The sequence below is a fragment of the Misgurnus anguillicaudatus genome, chromosome 16 (assembly GCF_027580225.2).
Source record: "Misgurnus anguillicaudatus chromosome 16, ASM2758022v2, whole genome shotgun sequence".
Lineage (NCBI taxonomy): Eukaryota > Metazoa > Chordata > Actinopteri > Cypriniformes > Cobitidae > Misgurnus > Misgurnus anguillicaudatus.
The window spans coordinates 35962675-35984584 of NC_073352.2; the positions used below are offsets into that span (position 1 = coordinate 35962675).

Sequence of the window (21910 nt, forward strand, 5' to 3'; positions counted from 1 at the left end):
CTCTACCACTTCCCCTAAAGCCTTTGTGGCCAAACGTGGCGGAGCGTCTGGCAGCGGCCTTTCATTGTTGAATTCTTGAAAGCCTGTGGTAGGCGTGACATCCATATGTAGTGAACCTCGGGATGTATGTTGTTTCCGTGGTATAGCCCCGGCTCGCGTTTTCCCTGCCAAAGCCACTCTCCATGTGGTGTAGTCTCTTTGAAGCCATCCCAGAGACTTCGATATGCAGTAAGAACCTTTGCGGTTATTCCATATTGTTTATTCTACTGAAGGACCTCCTTAGTAGGGTGTGGCTCCTGCAGCGTTCCCCTTACTGCCAGAAGAAGTACGCTTCCCAGTGTTTTCTAAGTTCACTGGTTTTGTTAGACAGGAACAGCAGTGACCGGCATCCTTTGCGTAAGGCCCTGTCCTGGCAACTCAATGGCAAGAGGCCAGGAAGCTTAACGCAGGCACTGGAAGGGGCAGCAACCGTGGCGCTTTTGTAGGGATTCCCATTTCGTTGAACATCTACGTGACATCAAAGTGACTGACTGAAAGGGAATTTCTTGGTAACAGATGTAACCATCGTTCCCTAAAGGTAGGGAATGGAGACGTCACATTGCCACGCCACCGTTAGGCCGAAGGTATACTAGGGACGTCCATGTATGCGCACCGTCAACATGAAGTCATTTTCGTCATCAGGAGGGTCCGCTGCCGTCCGTGCGCACCGTCCGCACGCTGCCCAAAATTTGGGACAGTCCTAGTACTACAGCGCATGCGTTGAGACAGGACACTACACTATAAACAATAATAACCCAAAGGCAATAGACAGCATTTGCACACACACCATCGTCTTTTCTTCATTTACTTTCACTTCTCCCAAGAACAGAAAGCTGTGAAGCATTTTGTCACCATAATGTTTGATTTCTCTTCTTTGTTTTCTTGTTGTTTGTTCTAAACTTTGTTTGCAATGGTGGATCTGCTACTTTTCTTCATCTATCCTATTTTTTTAATGTACTGTAAATGTTGCAAATCAGTGCTGCCCTGATAGCCCTGGTAGAGTAATAATTTGAATAAGAAATTATTTGTATTGCGTATACGTGTCCAACGCTGCCATCCATGTGTAGCCGCGGGGAGTATACTTGGAAATCTGTGCAGACCCGGATAAAAAGTATACCCCGGGCTTTGCTGTACCACTGCTCAGGCGTCCTGGTCTCTTATGCTCAGCTCCTCAGCGAAAAATGAAATGCATTTCAGATGCCGGCTGTATTTGTGCTCTCCCTGCAGGGCGTGGCCGGCATATGCAAATTCTGCATGCCAATGTTCATTGGCTCTTTCTAGTTACACTCTTCCCAATTCGTCGGTCATCGACGTGACATCTCCGTTCCCTACCTTCAGGTGTACTTTCTTAATTCAAATGATGCTGTTCAAAATTGATATCAGTATATCCATTAATCTCTGGGGTCCTGTTTCTAATAGTTCAAATATAGCCAAGTGGGTTATTAATGTCTTTGTGTTTAAGATGCAGTTGGTATTGGAAGAACTGATCCTGAACTGAGAGAGAGAGAGAGAGAGAGAGAGAGAGAGAGAGAGAGAGAGAGAGAGAGAGAGAGAGAGAGAGAGAGAGAGAGTAATGTGTCTCAGAGCAGGTGAAACTGGGCCTAAGGGTACACTAAACCTTTTCAAGTCTAAAAGCTGAAGAGAGGATTTCAGTGCTGTGTGTTAACGTTTGCCCAGAGGAAGGATCTCAGTTAGGAATACGTTAGGTGCTGAAATGGAAATTGCGGTGTAAAATTGCATAAAATCAAGATTGAATGCACACACGCTCACATACAGGAATACAGTGGCCGGATTATTTCTTTTGCTTACAAAGTGAAGCTTATTCCTTATAGCCGGGTGAACTTTTCTTATTGAATTCACTATGACTTCAATATTTACTCATTATTTGTGTTTATATAAACGGTGGGCAGGTTGAGACTGTGGTGCCCTTGAGCAAGTCACCTTAACCCCACTTGCTTCCTGGGTGATGCAGGGATAGCTGCCTACTGCTCCGGGTTGTTTGTTTGTGTGTCTGCATGTGTGTGTGTGTGTGTACGTGCGTGTTTGTGTGGGTGCATGCGTTTGTGTAGACATGCGTGTGTTTGTATGTGTGTTTACTACTCACTGTGAAGGGTTCAGTTTTGAGCATGGGTTTTATAATGTCATTAGAATTATTTGAATTCACAGAACTTTTTTCAGACGTTTTTTTATCAAACACCTTTTTTATCAAACACCTATAAGCTGTTTGTTACCAACACCCTGATGAAGGCCAGTGGGCCGATACGCGTTGGTGTTTTAATGTTTTAGCCCTTGAATATTAATAAAGGCTTTTTAACTTTTGCATCCTACTGAGTGCCTGGACTTGGAATTTGTTTTTCCAATTCTTTTTCAAAAACATTTACCCTTCCAAGAGCACCAGAGGATACAAGGGATACCAGCAGCGCTCCAGTTCCCATTTGTTCACCTTTAAGTATCTGTTGGGGTGATATTGTAAAGTTAATGTATGTTCGCCTCACTGAATTTTTTTGTCTTTGTCTTGTTCTGACAGGCCGGCATGATCAGAACGGAGCAGGAGGAGTTTTTTATTGAGCCGCTGGAAACGGGACATGAGGTGATGGAGGAGGATGGTAGACGTTCTCACATCGTGTACCGGTCTGCTGCTGTGAAAAAGCCTCCTGTTAGTTCGCTAGCTGCAGACTTTCACTCCAGAGGTTAGTCCTGTTCAGCGGCATTCACTTCTAGTTTACCTCTGCATCTTAGATGATAAATCTTGATGTATGGTTCGCAATTTATCTGCTTGTCAAGAAATCGATAAGCCATTAGACACTGGTAAACTATTAAATGGTGATCTGGGTTACTTACTTAGGTTAAAAACCAAAACATTATTAGGAATATTGCATTGCTAGATGCCCTTAGCACCTGCCTGCAGCACTTTTATCCCTGATGCACACTTCAGTTAGCGCTTGGTTTAAGTACCCTGCTGAAAAAAACTATAAAACCATTACAGAAAATTCTAATGGTTTTCATTAAAATACCAATAGGAACCATTAGCTTTAAAACCACTACACTGTAGTGTGTTTTGGGCCATATTCCATTAGAACCAATACATAGAACCAACATAACCAATACATACCATTAGAGACCAACAAAGACCAATACAAGATAAAATGCCCAATAAAACCAATAGAATTTCTGTGATGGTGTCTATTGTTTTTTTAGCAGGGTACATACCAAGAATCTGCCAAAAACAAGGCACCAGAGAGATTTATTTCAGATTGATTCATTTCAATTCTAGTAGAGCATTTGTAAAGTGTAGCAGTGACTAACATCTACTATCAGTGTGATTACAACTAATGGTTCCTGTGATAGACATGCTTAGGGGCCAGTCACACCAAAAGCGCCTATGGCAGTTGCAGGCGCCTTTTTTGAATGATATTCTAGGGGCAGGGCGCATTTGGGCGCTGTTTACGCGCGCCGAGCGCCTTGCGTTTTTTTGCCGCCTGACGCGCACGCCTTTTTGAAGGAGTGCTGAGAGCGGAGAAGCGCCCAACGTCATTCGCGTCTTTCCATTGTCCAATTGAATGAGGGGAGAGGCGGGCCTTACGTTGTGGTGAGTGAAGTTTACAGTTGCTTTGAAGAACCGGACTCCACTCGCTCACTCTCTCCTGCGTGTTTGTGCACCTCTCATCCTCAAACAAGGTCAGAGCAAGCGCCCTCTTTTTAAACTTTCTGCTAATATGACAGCAAAAGAGCGCTCACGCTTCAATATTTGATTGACAGGACAACTGACTCTGTGGTTGCTTAGCAATATGAAAAGCCGCGTCGCACTGCTCTTTTTTTAAAAAAAGCCACGTTTACATAAACATTTTTCTGTTCAAATATTTCATCTGTGTGGTAGGTAAATGACTAAGAATTTCCCCTAATCCAGGACGATTACAATAGTAGGGGAGAACCGGGGCGAAAGTAACATGGGACAAAAGTAACAAAGCAATTTTCTCCGATTCCTGATAACATTTGCATCCCAAACTACCACAGCATCTTTACCACACAGACCCTTGACAGAGCCGACAAATATCGCGTTATTTACTCACCGTTTTCCGCGTGTAGATCCAGAAAGGTGTTTCAACCATGATAAGTAACTGTAAAAAATGTTTTGTTCTCAACAATTTAAGTTTGTACTGTCGGTTGCTTTTGAAACTGAAATTTAAAATGAAATTTAATTATTTTTACAAAGATAAATTATAAAATATGTTGGCAGTTACATATTAACGAGGTCATAGTCATCTATATTTAATAAAAACATCATGTTTTATTGTGTTACCATTGTCCCTGTTGACAGGGTCAAAACAAAGTAACAATTCACTACTTGGGCCCTATCTTGCACCTAGCGCAATTGACTTTGTCATTGACGCATGTATCATTTCGTATTTTGCACCGGCGCACAGCGGGTTTTTCCCTCCACAGACGCACGTCGGCAAACTAGGGAATGAACTTGCGCTCCCTGGGCGGTTCAGCGCAAAAAAGGAGGCGTGCTCCGGCGCAAACCATCTCTTATGCTATTTTGCAGTTTCAAAAAACAATTGCGCTACTAACCAAAAAAAACTAGTCTAAAGTCAGTGGCGCGTTGCGCGTGGTTTATTATGCTTTTTTAAGTGCGCATGCTTGACCATAATGTATAGCGTGCACAACGCGCATTGCTTATCTAATCTACACAGATGCAACAGTTATTTTTGCAAATCATTAATTGTTACAATAAAAAATATGAGATAAGGGAAATCAAATCATAAATTGTTACAATAAAAAATATTAATACATGAGATAAGGGAAATCATGGTGAGCATTGTGGTGATAGTTTTTATTTATTTTGTGTGGCAGCGTTAAACAATTATCATGCAAATAACGATTAAAATATTTTCATACGTTTATTGTGTGGCTGTATTACGTTTATTTTATCTAAAAAATAATTAAAATGTTTTCATAAGAAAACTTCATGTATGTGAACTTGATTTGTAAGTGTACTTTGGGGTTGGACCTTGCTTGCGTTTCTTGTGTCCGATTTCAAAGCCCCTAAACCCTTTCAGCGGTGAGGGTGGACGCAGCGATTTCCTCCTGTGTGCCCGGTGTGCCCGATTTATGCTGGCAAGCTTGGGATCCCCCCGTCTCCTGACATCATTGTAGTGCTTGGCGCAGCTGATGAGACAATTGCGGCTATTTCCTCTCACGCCTGTTTAACCGACGCTGATTTGGGCGGGTTTTTCACATCCTCATACAAAACAACTTCTCTGTCTTTGACTGCTCTTACAAGAACGTCGGTCTCCTCGGCTGTGAACCGCTCCTGGCGTGCGCCTGTCAAATCCATCATAATAATAGCAACCCGCCATGGAACTTGCGCCCTTGCGTTTAAAGGGAATGTTGGATAGCGTTCTGATTGGTTTATTTGACGTTACGCCCAAACCACACCTATGAATAATGAACCTACTTCAGACCAACCCCTTATTGATTTGCGCCCGGCGCAAGACTTATTTCTCCCGCCGGGAAAATAGCAACAGCGCCCAAGATCCGCCCACAAAGTCACTTGCGCTTTGCGCTTCGGACTTGCGTTTCAGATCGTTAAAATAGGGCCCCTTATGTTCAAAGTGAAATTGTACTGAATTAATTTTACATTTAATCAAAATTCCACCTGGTATTGATTGACCACACTTGTGAGTTATTGACCACAGCAAAAATATATCTCTGTCTAAAACATCTTTTAACATAATTTTTTTTCTGAAAAATGGTACTTTCACCCCCCCCCCCCCAATATATAGTTTTTTATAGATATAGTAAAAACAATATTTGGACAAAATCTGATCTCACCTGTGAAAACCCTACTTGTGTTATACTACATAAAATCAACTCTACGTAATGTAAAGATCATTCTGTTAAAATATCATTTTGTAGTCTCTTCATTAGCTTATGAGACTGGATTTCACAGATATTGAATGTTGTGTAATTTGTAAGTGGCTTTATTCAAAATCATCTGCTAGATGAATGAATGAATGTATTATTTCCAGATCATTTGAAAAGGTGATGTTTTCAAAAGGTGAAAGCGACCCAATACACAAAGAAATGTTTTTAGTAAACAAGAGTTGAAAATTCGGATTGTAGCATGTTTTTGCACCTTAAGGCAAATGTCTTCTGTATTTAAGATTGCATTGGTTATTTAAGCAAGCCATAGATTGAATGTTGGGAGTGACATTTTGCAGCTTTGACAAACAGCTGTTCTAGGTGAGATGTTGTTAGCGTCATGTGGTCATGTACCTATTCAGAAGGACAAAAAAATCAATTCAAAACCTTTCTTCAATTCCTCTCGGTGTGCACAAAGCTTAGACAAGTTTCCGCTCTATTTTCTGCTATTAGAAAGTCTTCATGGTAAAGCTATCACAGGCCTATGTTTAAAATGTCACGTATCAATAAACCTGCTGTGTGAAATAAAGAAAGTTTTGTTGAAATTTTGTTCTTTAAATGTAATATTTGAAATGATTGTTGTAGGATGTAAGCGGATCATTTTGGGGGAAAATCCTTTTCATACGTTTCAATAAGTTTCTTGTCTTTTATTTCAAACGTAGTCACTGCAGGCTTTTGTTCTCTTCAGATAAACAAATTGAAGCGATGCTATCTGTCATCCTAAACACACACAAATGAGTTTCGCTGCCATTTCTTTTGTGGAGATTTGAACAAAAACAAAAAAGCCAAAACATTTGGTTTCCTTTCAGAGGAGTGACAGCCATATGGGGGAAAGAACTGTTGGACATGTAAATAAACAATTATAAACTAATATTTGGTTTTTCATAGCAACCTGTTTACATTAAGACATTCCAATGAATAATATTTGATTAGGAAACAGATAACAGATTTTTTACCAATTAAAATGTAAACAATCTATTAAAGAATTAATCTGTTCTCACTCCCTGAGTAATAGTGAGGGAAATACAGTATGTTGCTTTATGTATAAGATAATGAACTATCATTTCTGTTGTGCATTGTTCAGGCTCTTTATAAAGCAACACATTAAAAGCTTTAAGCATTGGGCTTCGTGACAATAAAGTGATGTTAGCTGAATGCCGAGTGAGCCGTTCTTGGTTGTATGATGGCACGTATCCTTTATTGGCTTTATTGCCTCTTTGACTACCATTAGAGATTTAAAAGAACAGTCTGGTAAACACGATTGAGCAATTATTACACAATAATGTGCAAATAGCTTTTTAAAACATGGATCAAAATGATATCTCTGTATTAAGAGGCTCTGTCAATGATCATAGTCTCATTTTCTGTGCTAATTGCTTAATGGCCTTGGATACGGGCCTGCTTAAAGAATAGCTCACGTTTGTATCGATTTTATTTATACGCCTGCCGCATAGAAAGACCGTCCTTGCCAACATAATTTTGTGCACTGCTTTCTTCATGAAAGACAAAGACATTAGTTGTCAGCTCTTTCAGCTATTGACAGAAATTTAAGACAAATATTGCATGCTTGCAATCAGAAGGTGATAATGTGGCTAAGGTAGATTTTTCCCTATGCATATGAGGCCATGAGTGCCACAAACCGAAGCTCTTCTTGGTGTAAGTCCACAACCCAATGTTGACCTAGCACATGTGCTTTACTGTATGTAGCAATGATACTTGAGTCATACGGGCACAGTATTGGGTTGTGGTGTTTTTTTTAAACAGTTGCTAGGGCTGGCAAGTCCTACAGGTGATAGAGGCGGTAACCCCACACATTGTAATACGAGCACAAAGACATTCAACAAATGCAGAAGTCTCCCTGTTGCTTGGTGAGCTGTAGCGCACACCGATGGAGTGCTTGAGGAAGTCTGGATGGCGTGGGAAGCGGCACTCAGGAGGTGGTCGTGCTGCGCTCGGCTGTGAAAGAGCTGAGATTTTCATGGCCAGACGGTCATGTGATACAGAAACAATGTGATACTGCTAGTTGTGTTCTTGCTGCATTTCACCTTGCAGAAATTCATGCTACTGTACGTAACATCTTTGATGAACAGAGTTTATTGTTCAGTAGTTTAATGGAAGTGCACATGCTGTACCGATGCCATATGCAATCTATGGGACATGAAGTCATTGAAGTGGAAAAGAAAGATTGTGTTTGTAAGACACTTAAGGGCTTTTCTCACGCTGCGTTTAACCCTTGGTTATCTTTGTTCTAAACCCCACTTTTTCCCCTATAAGTTAAACAGCGTTTCACAATTGTCATTTAGTAGCGGGGTTATCCCTGAAATTAATCCAGGGTTATGAAACCCTGCTCAAAAGCAATTTTAAAGGTTAAACCCGCGGTCCAGAGCTCATGCAGTGTGAAACAAAGCGGGGTTATAATGTTGTGACTCGATGCTTAGCAACAGACAGCCAATCGGAAACTGAAGAGCACAGACCTCATATCACCATCTGTGTACTGAAAACACCTGAATTAGATTGAAAAATTACAAAAATGAGGCAATGAGATTTACATTGAGACCTGTTCTGTCACTGACACGAGACAAGCGGTTATTTAAAGCAACAGCACGCTATTTTAATTTAGTCAGTTTGACATCGCTTTTTATCCAATCATGACTGTTGACACTGCAAATATTCAAATGAAAATGTTAACCTAGAGCTTTCAGGAATGCACAGTGTGAAACGTCAGATTCTGAATACCCAGGGTTATATCTTAACCCTTGGTTAAGTACGAACAGTGTGAAACGTGAAACAGCTAACACAGGATTCCAATAACCAGGGGTTTAGAAAAAATATATTATAAGTGGAAATACATTTTCCTTTTCCAGCTTTGGAATTCCCTGAAGTTAAGTATAAATTATTATTGTATTAGTACATTCTTTTGGACTAGGAACTTTATTTTTGAATGTGTTTGTTACATATATGTTTAGCACTGCTTTATTATATATTTTCATTGTGTTGCACTGTCTCTGGTCTGGAACTGTTTGCACCAGGCTGGACACTCTGTGTGGCGAGTCTTAAAATGTACCTTTTTCGTACATTATGCAGCACTCATATCACCCTGTAGCCCAAGACAGCTTGCCCACTGAAGCTAAGCAGGGCTGAGCCTGGTCAGTACTTGGATGGGAGACCACCTGGGAAAAACCAGGTTGCTGCTGGTAGAGGTGTTAGTGAGACCAGCAGGGGGTGCTCACCCTGTGGTCTGTGTGGGTCCTAACACCCCAGTATAGTAACGGGGACACTATACTGTCAAAAAAAGCACCGTCCTTCGGATGAGATGTTAAACCGAGGTCCTGACTCTCTGTGGTCATTTAAAATCCCAGGATGTCATTTGAAAAAGAGTAGGGGTGTGCCCCGGCATCCTGGCCAAAACTTGCCCATTGGCCTACTAATCATCCCTCATACTAATTGGCTATATCTCTCCGTCTCCTCTCCACTAATAAGCTGGTGTGTGGTGGGTGTTCTGGCGCAATATGGCTGCCGTCGCATCATCCAGGTGGATACTGCACATTGGTGGTGGTTGAGGTGATTCCCCCATTCATATGTAAAGCGCTTTGAGCACTGAATATAAATAAACGTATATTTTGACTTTTTACACATTTTAATTGCATTTCTAGCGAGAAATTAGTATTGTAGTTTTCAAATATGTGATTAGTTATCACAAAGGCGCTCTCTGTTCATATTTCAAACACGCTGCCTTTGAAGTGCGTCGGAAAGCCTTTCTCTGAGCTGCCTTCAGGCCTCCGAGTTCGAAGTCATGTCCTCATGAGGCAGCGAGGCAACAAGTCCTCACAGCCTTGAGGTTTCGGATGCAGCCAGTGTTGTGGACAAATGCGGAACTATGCGATAGCGGCTGTCGGGCTACGCGCTTGCTTATGGACTTATGGATAACTCTTTACCGTCTGCCGCTGGTTGTGTCAGCTCCTGTTAGCGTACGGGCCAACCAAACGACCCAAGAAGAGTTTGAAACAAAACGAGAGAGGATCAATTTGTTGTTTTATTATCTGGATGGAGAAGAGCTTCACGACAACATTTAACTAGACTGAGATTCTGATCCTGCTTGTGTTTTACGCGATGGGTGAGTTGTTTTGATTCGTAACCCTTCAAAAAACGTATGCTATTATATTGATCACAACATTAGTGTGTCAATTGTAATCAGCGCGTCTTCCCGCGGACGATATGCACATCAAAGGTATTGTGAGATTCTGATCCTGCTTGTGTTTTACGCGATGGGTGAGTTGTTTTGATTCGTAACCCTTCAAAAAACGTATGCTATTATAATGATCACAACATTAGTGTGTCAATTGTAATCAGCGCGTCTTCCTGCGGACGATATGCACATCAAAAGGTATTGTACAGCAATATAAATGGTCATTTTAAGACACTTCACAATAAGATTTGTACTGTCAATACATTATGTGAAAAATCATTGTAGATTGTAAGTTGAAAACTTGATTCGAATTTGGACTAATACTGTAATATCTATGACTGAAAATTTCGTTTTGAACATCACATATAAACTTACATAATGAAATAAACGATGTCATCAAACGCAACATTTATAAGACTTGATTACCTTATACATCAACGTGATTTCTCGTTCTCGTCTGATTCATGGCCATCAGCGGTTGAGTTAAAGACTACAAATCCCATAATTCCACGCTGCTTCAGAGCGTCAGTAAACAACATAATTGTTGTTGTTTGATCTGGCGCCATCTATCGGCGAAAATAATACAAACTGCATCTTTAAGGGAGGTAATGGCTAGAAGAAATATAGTTTTCAGAGTAATAAACTTTCTTAGATGGTATCCAATGGCTCAAATGGTGCCCCTAACAGATCCCATGCAGGGATCCTAGAATGACTCGCAGGCCTCAGCCTCTTAAGGCCCGGGTATACTTTTTTTCCGCGTCCGCGTCCGGCTCGCGCGCGCACGCGTCCGCGCAGCTTTCCGAGTATAGTCCCCGCGGCTACACGCGGATGGCCGCGTTCGACACTATACGCAATACAAATGATTTCTTATTCAAATTATTAGTCTAACAGGCTGTCAGGGCAGCACTGATTTGGTGACATTTACAGTACATTAAAACATTAGGATAGGTGAAGAAAAGAAACTGATCCACAATTGCAAACACAGTTTAAAACAAACAACAAGACAACAAAGGACAGGAATCAAATAAACATGCTCCAGGGCTTTCTGTTCTTGGAAGAAGTAAAAGTTAAAGAAGAAAAACGATTGTGTGTGTGCAAATGCTGTCTATTTCCTTTGTATAATTGTTTATAGTGGATTGCCCTGTCTAAATATTTTCACGCGCATGCGCTGTTGTACGCGGACTGTACGCGCACTGTCCGCGCGGTCTCAAATTTTGGGCTGCACGCGGACGGTCCGCGCGGCCGGCCGCGGACCCTCTTGATGACGAAAATGACGTCATGCGGACGGCGCGCATACGCGGACGTCCCTAGTATACTTTCGGCTTTAGTGCCACACAGGAAATGCATGAATAGATGGTCTCTACTTAATGTGGGACCGACCACTACGATATGAAAGGCAGACATAACTGCCACATGTGTCTTAATGGTCAAAGGAGACAGCCCTGCTGCGATCTGCTCCTATAAAAACTCCAGAACTGTACCAAAGGGCAGTTAACTGGGTCATATAAGTGCTCTTGGCACCATGTAATAAAGTCTTTCTTTAAATGCGCATAATTTCCTAGTGGAGGGAGCTCTGGAAGTAAAATAGTCTGCACAACCTCAGTTGAGAGACCCATTCCTATGAGTCTGTCCTCCGAAGAGGCCAGACCCAAAAAACTCTAGGCAGGGGTAAAACACAGTGCCCCTTACCTGAGACTACCGATCCCTCCAGATCGGCCCCTGAAATGGGGAGCCATCTATGAGGGAGCCCAGGTTCGAAAACCATTCTCCTGTCGGCCAACACAAGGCTACGAGCAACAGCAGGCCTGTGCTACTGGACCTTCTGCAGAACTCCCAGTAGCAGAGCGATTGGAAAAAAACAAACCAGAGACCCTCGGGCCCTTCATGTGCCAATTACTTCCAGCCTGAGTGGGACTGGGTGAGAGAGAGAAAACCAAAGAGTACAATGTGAATTTTCCTGAATTGCAAACAGGTGAGCTTTCGCTTGGCTGAACCTGAGCCAGATTTGCTCTCCCACGTATGGGTGGAGTCTTCATTCCCCAAGCTTAAAGCCTGCCTCAGCAGAATGTCTGCTCCATGTGAACTTAATTAGATTTTGACCTTATGGTCTTCCATAGCCACTTCCCGGCCTCAGAGGGATGCATCCGTCGTAAGCCTGATCTGACAACCCTGAGCCCCCAATATTGGCCTTCTTGGGAAAGGAACCATGGTTTCTTCCATAATACTTAGGCACAAAGCATCTGAATGTGATCATGCGAAACGGGTTGCCTCACAAGGAACCCCATGGTTAAAGAATGGATTCTATATGAGCAGGAGACAACCATGCCTACAATAGTTGAAATCCATACTACGCCCAGAAAAGAGGTCCTCTGTGCTGGAGAAGCACACTTTTCCTGGCATTTAGTTGATGGGACATTGTTGGCCCTTTTTGGCTTTTTCATAGCTGATCCCAGATAGAAAGAGATGCATCTGTCATTAAGGTCATGCAGCGACAGACCACACCTAACTTTGGGCCTGTAAACAGAAACCCTACATGTTCCCATATTCTTAGGTCCAGAAGACATGCATGCGTAACCCTGAACATGTGAAAAAGGCCAACACTGGCCTTTTGAGAAAGGAACTGTGGTTTCTTTAATAATACTAAGGCACAAAGCATCTGCGTGTGACCTTGATCATGAGAAATGGGTTGCCCTTCAGGGAACATCATGGTTAAAGGATGGATTCTATACGAGCAGGAGACAATTATGCCTGCTATCGTTGAAATCCATACCATGCCCAGAAAAGAGGTCCTCTGTAATGGAGAAGCACTCTTTTCCTGCAGTTTAGCTGATTGGACATATTTGCCCTTTTGGCCTTCCATAGCTGATCCTCAGCTTAAGAGAGCTGCATGTGTCATTAATGTCATGCAGCGAAAGACCACTCGAAACCTCGGGCCTTGAGACAGAAACTCGAAATCTTTCCATATTCTAGAGCAATGTTTCTCAAACTTTTTCAGCCCAATGACCACTTTATCTTCAATTTTTTTTCTGAGGACCACCTAACATAATCCCACTCTAACACGCCCCCCCCCAAATAAATAAATAAATAAATAAATTAGAAAGGATAAGCTAAATTTAAGTTTAATATGCAACTGTTGCAAGTCAAAAACGAATTATTTAAACACAAATGCAATGATATGTTCAGAAATTATTATATGAATTTTATTTCATTTGAAAAAGTAAATGTGAAATGAGTTGCAGCTTAATGAACAACAAAATGCACATGTGAAAAAAAACTGCAATTAAACATACTGTAACAGCCTAGGTCCCACTTAATGTCATTCCAAAGAGCCATTAGTTTAAAACTGACGTGGTGGGTATAGGAAGTGTATTGTTGTTACTATGGTAAAAATAAAATGCTGAATTTTTTTACCCTTAATGTCCAATATCACTGCAATCACAGGGATTTTACACATGAAACAAAAACTAGTACATTGCAAAACTAATAGATCTGTGGATTTTAGCTGCTTTCCGTTGACGCTTGATCTTTTCTTTTGACTACTCTTTGGTTTAGCCACCGATCAATTTTACGTTATTTAAACAGAATGGCAAGAACTGATATCACATTTTCGCAAGTGCATTAAAAATCTACTTAAATAAGTGACGATTGTATAAACACTTGCCTAGTTTAGGTCATCTTTTGGCGGCCCACTAGGGGGCGACGGCTTTAAGAATTACTGTTCTAGAGTACGAAGACATGTGCTCGTAACCCTGAACATGCAAAAAGGGTTGCCCCTCGGGGAGAAACCCTGTTTCTAAAACCACCACTTGGTGAATTTCATTCACTTGTGTAAAAAATTTACATGACACGAGTAGGAGACTCGTGTGTTTGTAACATACTTTTCTTGGTGTTCAGTCTCAACCCTAGGTGTCTTAGATGTCCAAGCACAACATCTCGATCTGCCATCTGTGCTGACTGGGCTAATATTAGCCAATCGTCAATATAAATAGTATGCAAATGCCCTAAAGATGTAATGGCGTGAGGGCAGCATTTATACATTTTGTAAATGTGTGAAGGAATAGAGCTAGGCCAAAGGGAAAGCCGATATTGGTATGCCATGCCCCCAAAGGCAAACCTGAAATTCTGTGACCGTCAACATCATGAACCATATTTTTGTGACGGTTCTGTGTATCCTTTGAATAAATGGGATTCCAATTCCTGCTCTAAAATTAGGGATGCAGCATAAATTTTTGTGCATAACACCCATTGAGATATGTTTGGAATGTTTTCCCATGCTATTATAATTTTTATCAAGGGAACCTGATTTACTGTGCTCTGTACTACGAGTGACAGAGTGTTCACAGTTAATACAGGAGGGCACTGAGAGGTGTGGGAACCCGTAAATGGCGGATAAATCCCGCACTCCCCAGGAGGGCATACCCTGATAGGGCTTTATACACAAACATATGTATTTGACAATGTTGGAGGCTTTAGGGATGAAGCCACTCATGGCAACATAAAAAACATTCTCTAAATATAGCTAAAGTGCTTTTGTGCAAACATCGTCTAACACCGTCAAACAGTGAAACACGTGCTACCGCTCAGGGCGGGAGAAATTGTCATGCGGGCTCCCGAGTCCCTCCCAGCAGCAAGGATAAGTGCACACCGCCTTAGCGGACGTGGATCTTGAACCGGTCGGTTTGTATATTGAGCTTGATTAAATCATCATATGGCAGGGGGAGGATAGCTGTGCATTCTTACTACCATGTACTTGAATATATCAACCCCCTCGGAGGAAGATTACATAATATCAGGTCCCTCTCACTGAGGGGAAGTAACTGCAGTGCAGGCTTCCACACCCAGAGGAACAACGGAGAATTTTGAAAGGTTCGTTTTCATAATGAACACATGCCACGCCGCGCCCTCAAGAGTGGCGTGAGCGTGCTCAGCTCCTAACATTTCTGATTTCTTAGTTGCTTTCATCAGCCACACAGTTAATCTATTCAGTCACACAGTTTAAGCTATTCAAACACTCTTGATACACACACACACACACACACACACACACACACACACACACACACACACACACACACACACACAGATAGCAGCTGAGGCGAAAATCAGGCGTTCCTTTCCGCCGTATTTGTGCTCTCTGGTTTCCGTCCATTGGTCGAATTTGATATACTGTACATACTCAGACGCCTGTAGGTGTTCCCCATAGTGTCAGCTCTGACACAGCATTGAAGTTCCATCAAAGGGAACCCTAAAACCATGACATAATGTATAATAGCTATGATGGAACCAAAACATTTGTAATCTGAATTTAAACAATACTTCCAGAAAACACCAGCCGACAGATTTTCAGGGCCAAGACTGGATTATTTTTCTGAAAAGTCGTTCAATTTTTCAAGGTAGCTGAGACACCTGCTCCACAGTTTAATCGATGGCCGTCACAGTCTCTTAATAACAGGGTTCTCTGCTTTCCTCTCAACCATTGGATAAAAGAGTTGTATTAGTTTGTGTTCGGCTTCATGCGTCTCTACAAGAACCATCAAAGTACTGCAAGAGCGATGTGAGAAATCATACAAAGGAGTCTGCTTTTGAAGTGGAATGCACCTGTTTGTGTGAGCAGAGTTTCTGCTTTTGACGTAGCGCTGTCAAATAGTGGAGAAACTACGCCACATTTTTAAGACGTTTTAATGAACCCCTGCATGTTTTCTTAACATGACAAGTAAAAACCAACAATGATAAAACTGCGGGACATTTCCCTAATATGTGACGGTTGGGCAAAGGTTTAAACTGCTGTGCAGTACAACACAAACAGGACAGGGGGTCACACTAGACCAGGGGAGTCCAAAGTCGGTCCTGGAGGGCCGGTGTCCTGCAGAGTTTAGCTAAAATTTCCCTCGACACACGTGCCTTAAAGTATCTAGTCTGCCTAGTACGACCTTGATTAGATGTATCAGGTGTTTTTGATTCGGGTTGGAATAAAACTCTGCTGAGACACCAGCCCTCCAGGAGCAAGACTGGACACCGCTGCCCTAGACGTATAGTGTGTAATATGCGCCTGCAGCACTGATAGGACTGCTCTAATTTTACTTTGTATAGTGACAATAATGACTCTTGTTCTACTTTTTATATTCTGTCTTTAAGATTGAAAACATAATTTGTTTGGCATTATAAGAGAACATCTCTGATTTTAGTAGCAGATAGAACTGGACTGACACACGCTTTAACAGATGGACACCCATGAGGCGTATCCCACAATGCATCACCTGCTTCAACATCAGTCTGACCCTCAAGGATGTTCTTCATTCCAATGCAGTTTGTCTGTAGTTTTCTTTTGAATGCTTATATTCATTGAACTGCATCTGGGTCATCGTTTGATGCTTCATTTGGTGGACGGCTGTCCAGACCTTTTGATTGAACACTGTCTGTTTTTCTACCTGTTTGGTTATTTTGTCTGGAAAAATAGGTTGCAAGCAGAACATCCAACAAATCAGTGTAGTAGCACTTAATTGTCACATTGTTATTCTGTCCATATTGGCAAATCCCTTTTGAGTTGATGTGCACCACCCACATGAACAGAAAATGAGTTACTCATTGAATCTCACATGTCATATTTAGAGAGATGAGATTCATCAAATGTGATTCATGTGCTCTTATTATGTAAACCCAATTTTCATATTACTATTTTTATTACAGAGTAAATAGTAAAATAATGAGTCAAAACATTTCGAATCTGGCACACAGAAGGTGTGTTCAATATTTCACTACTATCTTTGTCTGTCTGTCTGTCTGTCTGTCTATTTATCTATCCACGCACGCACGCACACACACACACACACACACACACACACACACACACACACACACACACACACACACACACACACACACACACACACACACACACTATAGAGTAAATGTAGTGTATCTTACTCAATTAATGGTTGTAAACCCTCACACGTGCACAGATGGCACAGATCCTGCAGAACTGGAAGACTGTGAGAAACAGATTCACAAGGAGAGGAATGATGCTGCTTGTGTTTGAGTTTTTTTGGACAGACCCGCTTTCTCTCGAATTCAAAAACCATTTTGTGGTTGCAAATTTCTATCATCACAGCTGGTTTTATATAAAAGGGCCTTGTGATCTGGGACCAGAATTAACTCTATTGTAGTAACTGTTTGCTTTATGGTCACTGTAACACTTTTTAAAATGTCTTCTTGTATGATACATGAAAGAATCAAGTAAACGATAAGAGAATTTCCTGTGTGAAAAATGTTGTTTTTAACATCAGCTTTCCTGCGCCTGTTGAATGAAAGTTACATTTTGTCCAGCAGTAGACATTCTTGGTTCTGTCTCCGTCTCCCTTGACATACTTCGCTCATGGTCTGTCCGTCTGTAGGGACCTGAAATGCTGTGGAAAAATCCGTGCAGCGATGCTGTTTTTCATTGGACAGGAAAAGAAACTGTGAGAACACACAAGTGTCCTTTGAACAGCGTCCATGTAAAACAACATTTTTTGGGTTGGACTTTTAGGAAATGGTTGCCACACCCAAACTAGTGCTTCATACTGTACAAAACAGTACTTTAATGATTTCTTTAAGATTTGCAGATATATAGGTTGAAACTAACCATTTACTGAACCTAATACTTCACATCTACATACTGTAAGCTTTTGTTGTCTTTACATATCTTGGTAACTTATTTCCATGCGATGACAGTAAAAGCAGTCCATAACAGTACATGATTTCTGCTGTATTTGTAAGGACTGGTCTTTGTGAGGAGTGAATTTTTCATTTATTACACTCGGATGTTTTGAAATTTCATTAACATTCAGAAATGTACACCACCTATTAGTCAATGAAGTCAATGTTGTCTTTTATTCAGTACCTTGAGCTGTCTTTTTTATCAACAACCTTGAGACATACAGTACATCATTGACTTGATAATGACAGAAGTGTAGTTTTCGGGTGAACTCTTCCAGTAAAGGACCATCAGATAGGTTTGCTTTGTTTCTCCAGAGGAGCTCAGCTGTTATTCATAGGAAGTGTTTAGTAATGTCAGCTCTGTATTTCTCCTTCAACAGCGCTGGAAGTAGTTTAGTGGATTTTGTTTGAACTGGACAGATTACAGGGAAACACCAAAGCAGGTTTTAGTGGTCTTTTTATGGGATCTTGACTCCAGAACATCTGTTCTAAAAGTCCTAATAACACACCCAGTATTCCCAGAGATCGACCCAACAGAACTGAATACTAGACTTACCAGCTGCTTATATTTACACTCTCTCTACTTCAACCCTTTCATTTTCCTTTCTCCCTCTCTCTCTCTCTCTCGCTCTTTCTATATTGTTTCACTTTTTCCTTCTCATTCTCTCTCTCTCAGGTAAGGTATTTAAAGGGATACTCCAGCCAAATATCAAAATGACCCCATGATTTACCCTTAAGGCATCTGAGATACACATGTCCATCATCTATCAGACGAACATCTTTGTAGTTATTTTAGTAAATGTTCTTGCTCTTCCAAGCTTAAAATATTAGAAAACAGGGATCAGGGAATAACTTCTGAATTTAAAGGCCAAAAAAGTGCATTTATCTTTCACAGACATAATCCACACGTCTCCAATAGAAAATATAAAGTTTGAGAAATTGATATTTTTTTAACAAAATGGCATTGATTACCCACATACAGGTCTTCTGTAGGTAATCAATGCCATTTTGTTAAAAAATATAAATTTCTCAAACTTTATAAACCTTTATAACTTTATAACTAGCTTTCGGTAACAACGCCATCTTGTACTCATGTGATTCATGAGGAGTTTTACATGATGATGGACAAATGTATCTTGGATTGCTTAAGGGTGAGCACATCATGGCAGGGCCGGATTGGGGCCACTTTTTAGCTCGGGAGTTTCAGGCCCAAGACCGGCCCACTTTTCCATAGTGTCATTCCAAATTAGCACTTGGATAAATGAAGCAACAGTTCAGCTCTTACTATTGTGTAGTTTTTTTTAATATCATGGTTCAACAAATAAGGTAAAGATTAAATAATATTTCACTTAAGATGAGAAGTTAAGAAAAATATTCCACAAGGAAAGGTTGATACATTATTAGCATTGATAATGCTAAGAGGCCTATGATTAATCAGATGCAAATAGAAATATAAAACCCAGTCCTAATTGAAAGAAAACAATTTGACAAAAATATTTATTGGGTAAATATATAGCATAACAAGTGATCTACAAGCTATTTTTTAGGCCAGTCATTTTTGACTGGGAACACAAAAGGTGTTGTAGGGTTCTGAACACAACCTGAGGGTTAAATAACTTTAATTCATATTGTTTCCTCGTGGCCTCCTTATTTTCAGCGTGGATTGGCTTATCTGCTGCTCAGAAGCTGTTTGCATAATATTTGTAAAGTCTATGAGTCACCATGTATTGGGTGATACACAAAAAACTAATATTTTAAAGCGTAACTAAACCCCTGGTCAGAGCCTGACTCCACCCACTGGCAATATTTGAAAAATGCAAGAAAAGGGGGCAGATCCCAACAGAGATAGAGAGGACGAACTAAGTTCGTACCAAGTGTGTAGTGAGATCATAAAAAGGGCGTGGTGAGCTTGAACCTGCTTACGTCACGAGTCATTTTTTGGACCCAACATCCAATAGGAAAATTCAACTGCAGTAGCCACCGTTCAACCTGAAGAGGGCAGCACTCAGACGTTTTTACACCATATATTGTAGTATTGAAACACTTTATATCCAAATGTCAAAAAACTTACTAAAATCAATGAACAGCACTAATAAAGCATCATTTTTACAGATCATTAACTTAAAAAAGTTGGTTTAGGGTTTAGTTACTCTTTAATAAATTTTTTTTGGCTTGTTAATAGGTTGAAAAACCTATTAACAAGCCAACTGCATATTAGCCAACTGCATATTAGCCGAATAATTACGTTGCTAATGCTAATCATTACTAGGCTTATTTCTCTTTAAGTTACCTGTTGCCACGCTGTTTTTCCTCTTGAAAATAAATCGATAAGTTTGGCACATTTGCCAGCATCCTCCTCCAATGGCTTTTTTATTCAACCTGTTTTTTTACACCCTCATGGCCTCTTCCTCTCAGACGCATACCGTTATGGTAGTGCCGGCCCAGCCTACCTGAGAAAAGTTGGAAAAGACATGCTATGGACCGAACCAACTCTATGGGATCCTCACATGGTACAACCCATGCAGAGGCTGCGAGCTGCGGTGTCAGATTGCGAAACGTGTGTAGTGTTATTTAAAAGAAGATAAACTCACTAACGTGACAAATTAAAAAAAAAAAACTCAACTGGCCCAAAAGTGAAGCGGCCCACTGGGAATTCTCCTGGTTCTCCCGATTACCCACCCCGGGCCTGCATCATGGGGTCATTTTGATATATGGCAGGAGTATTTCTTTAACTCTGGAGTCAGATTCTTAGGATAAGAGTGTTTTCTGTGAGAGTGACTAACATCAGCATTGCTCTGTGCAGGTCTGTTATTGAGTTTTCCTTCTCAGTGCCACACCACTGTTATTATTGTGAGGGGGGCATTGTGGGTAATAGCAGGTTATGTGTCTGCCTGAGCATCTGGGATCAACATTCTGAAACTGGTGATTCCAGCAACCACAGTGTCCATGAGAATACACGCAGACGCACACACTCGCATGCATGCACATGCACACACACGCACACACGCACGCACGCACACACACACACACACACACACACACACACACACACACACACACACACACACACACGTACACACGCATACGCACACACCTTCAACCTTTGATAGCCATTTACAGAATCCTGTTTGTTACTTTAAAATGCTTGAATAGGAAATAATTGAGTCTAATCAAACAAAACGTGTGAGATTAAAGGTCTTGGCTTTTTTTGTGTGGGGGGGGGGGGGGGGTATGACACTGAAATTACTCATGTCAGAGGTGTTCAGAATTGGGTGCGTGGCTTTGTGCATTGCAATGTGGCTAAATTTTTTACCAGTCTGTTTTTTAAGATCTGCTTCGAGTGTATACAATTACAGGCTTGACCCGTCTGTTATCCCTCTTTTTACTGCGTGTTTTATTTTGCCGTACATATGTCACATTTTTCATTATCTTTCCTGGAACATGGCTATTTTAATGGACGTTCATATGGCATTAATTAGAGATGCTCAGGGGTAATTGAATGCCCAAATGACACCTGGCCCGTTAGAATTCATGAATGTGTGTGATTAACATTCACAGCGCTCCCTGGAGGCATTCGAGGAGAGATCATTCTGAGGCGGACGGTCTGGATCACACTTTTCAAAGTGACATCTTTGTGCTCCTCTATGACATTTGCCAAACCGGTTTAACTTAGACTTTTTTTACACGGTGCACACGCAAACCGAGCGGAAGTGACAACATTCACATTTCCAGAGTTATAAACCAGGCAGGCATTCTTATGATGTTTTCAGTTGAGGATATAAGGTCGGTCCCCTTAACTCCAGATGGTTCACTGGATAGGATGATGAAACATGCTAGTTATGAGGATGAGGGATGTTCATTATGGCAAAAGAGAAGCATTTGATCTACAGTAAATGGTTTGAAATGTGTTTCTGGCCTCTGTAGGAGTCTATACTGTTAGTTGTATTGATTCACAGGAGGTCAGGCGTGCCACGCATACATTTAGACAATTTTAGAACATGTGAGCTCTTCGTGTACACCCACTTACTTACTTATATTTACTGTATAAGTCCTGTAACTTACTGG

General features: G+C 41.2%; 1 protein-coding gene across 3 annotated transcripts in view; it reads left to right on the top strand.

Moving 5' to 3' along the window:
- LOC129422029 (A disintegrin and metalloproteinase with thrombospondin motifs 2) overlaps positions 1–21910 on the top strand; it is a 144835-nt gene that overhangs the window by 62755 nt on the left and 60170 nt on the right. For all 3 annotated transcript variants that reach the window (XM_073854577.1, XM_073854579.1, XM_073854578.1), the window contains exon 3: positions 2567–2729. In XM_073854577.1, the coding sequence (XP_073710678.1) occupies positions 2567–2729 (163 nt within the window). The remainder of the gene's footprint in view (positions 1–2566; positions 2730–21910) is intronic.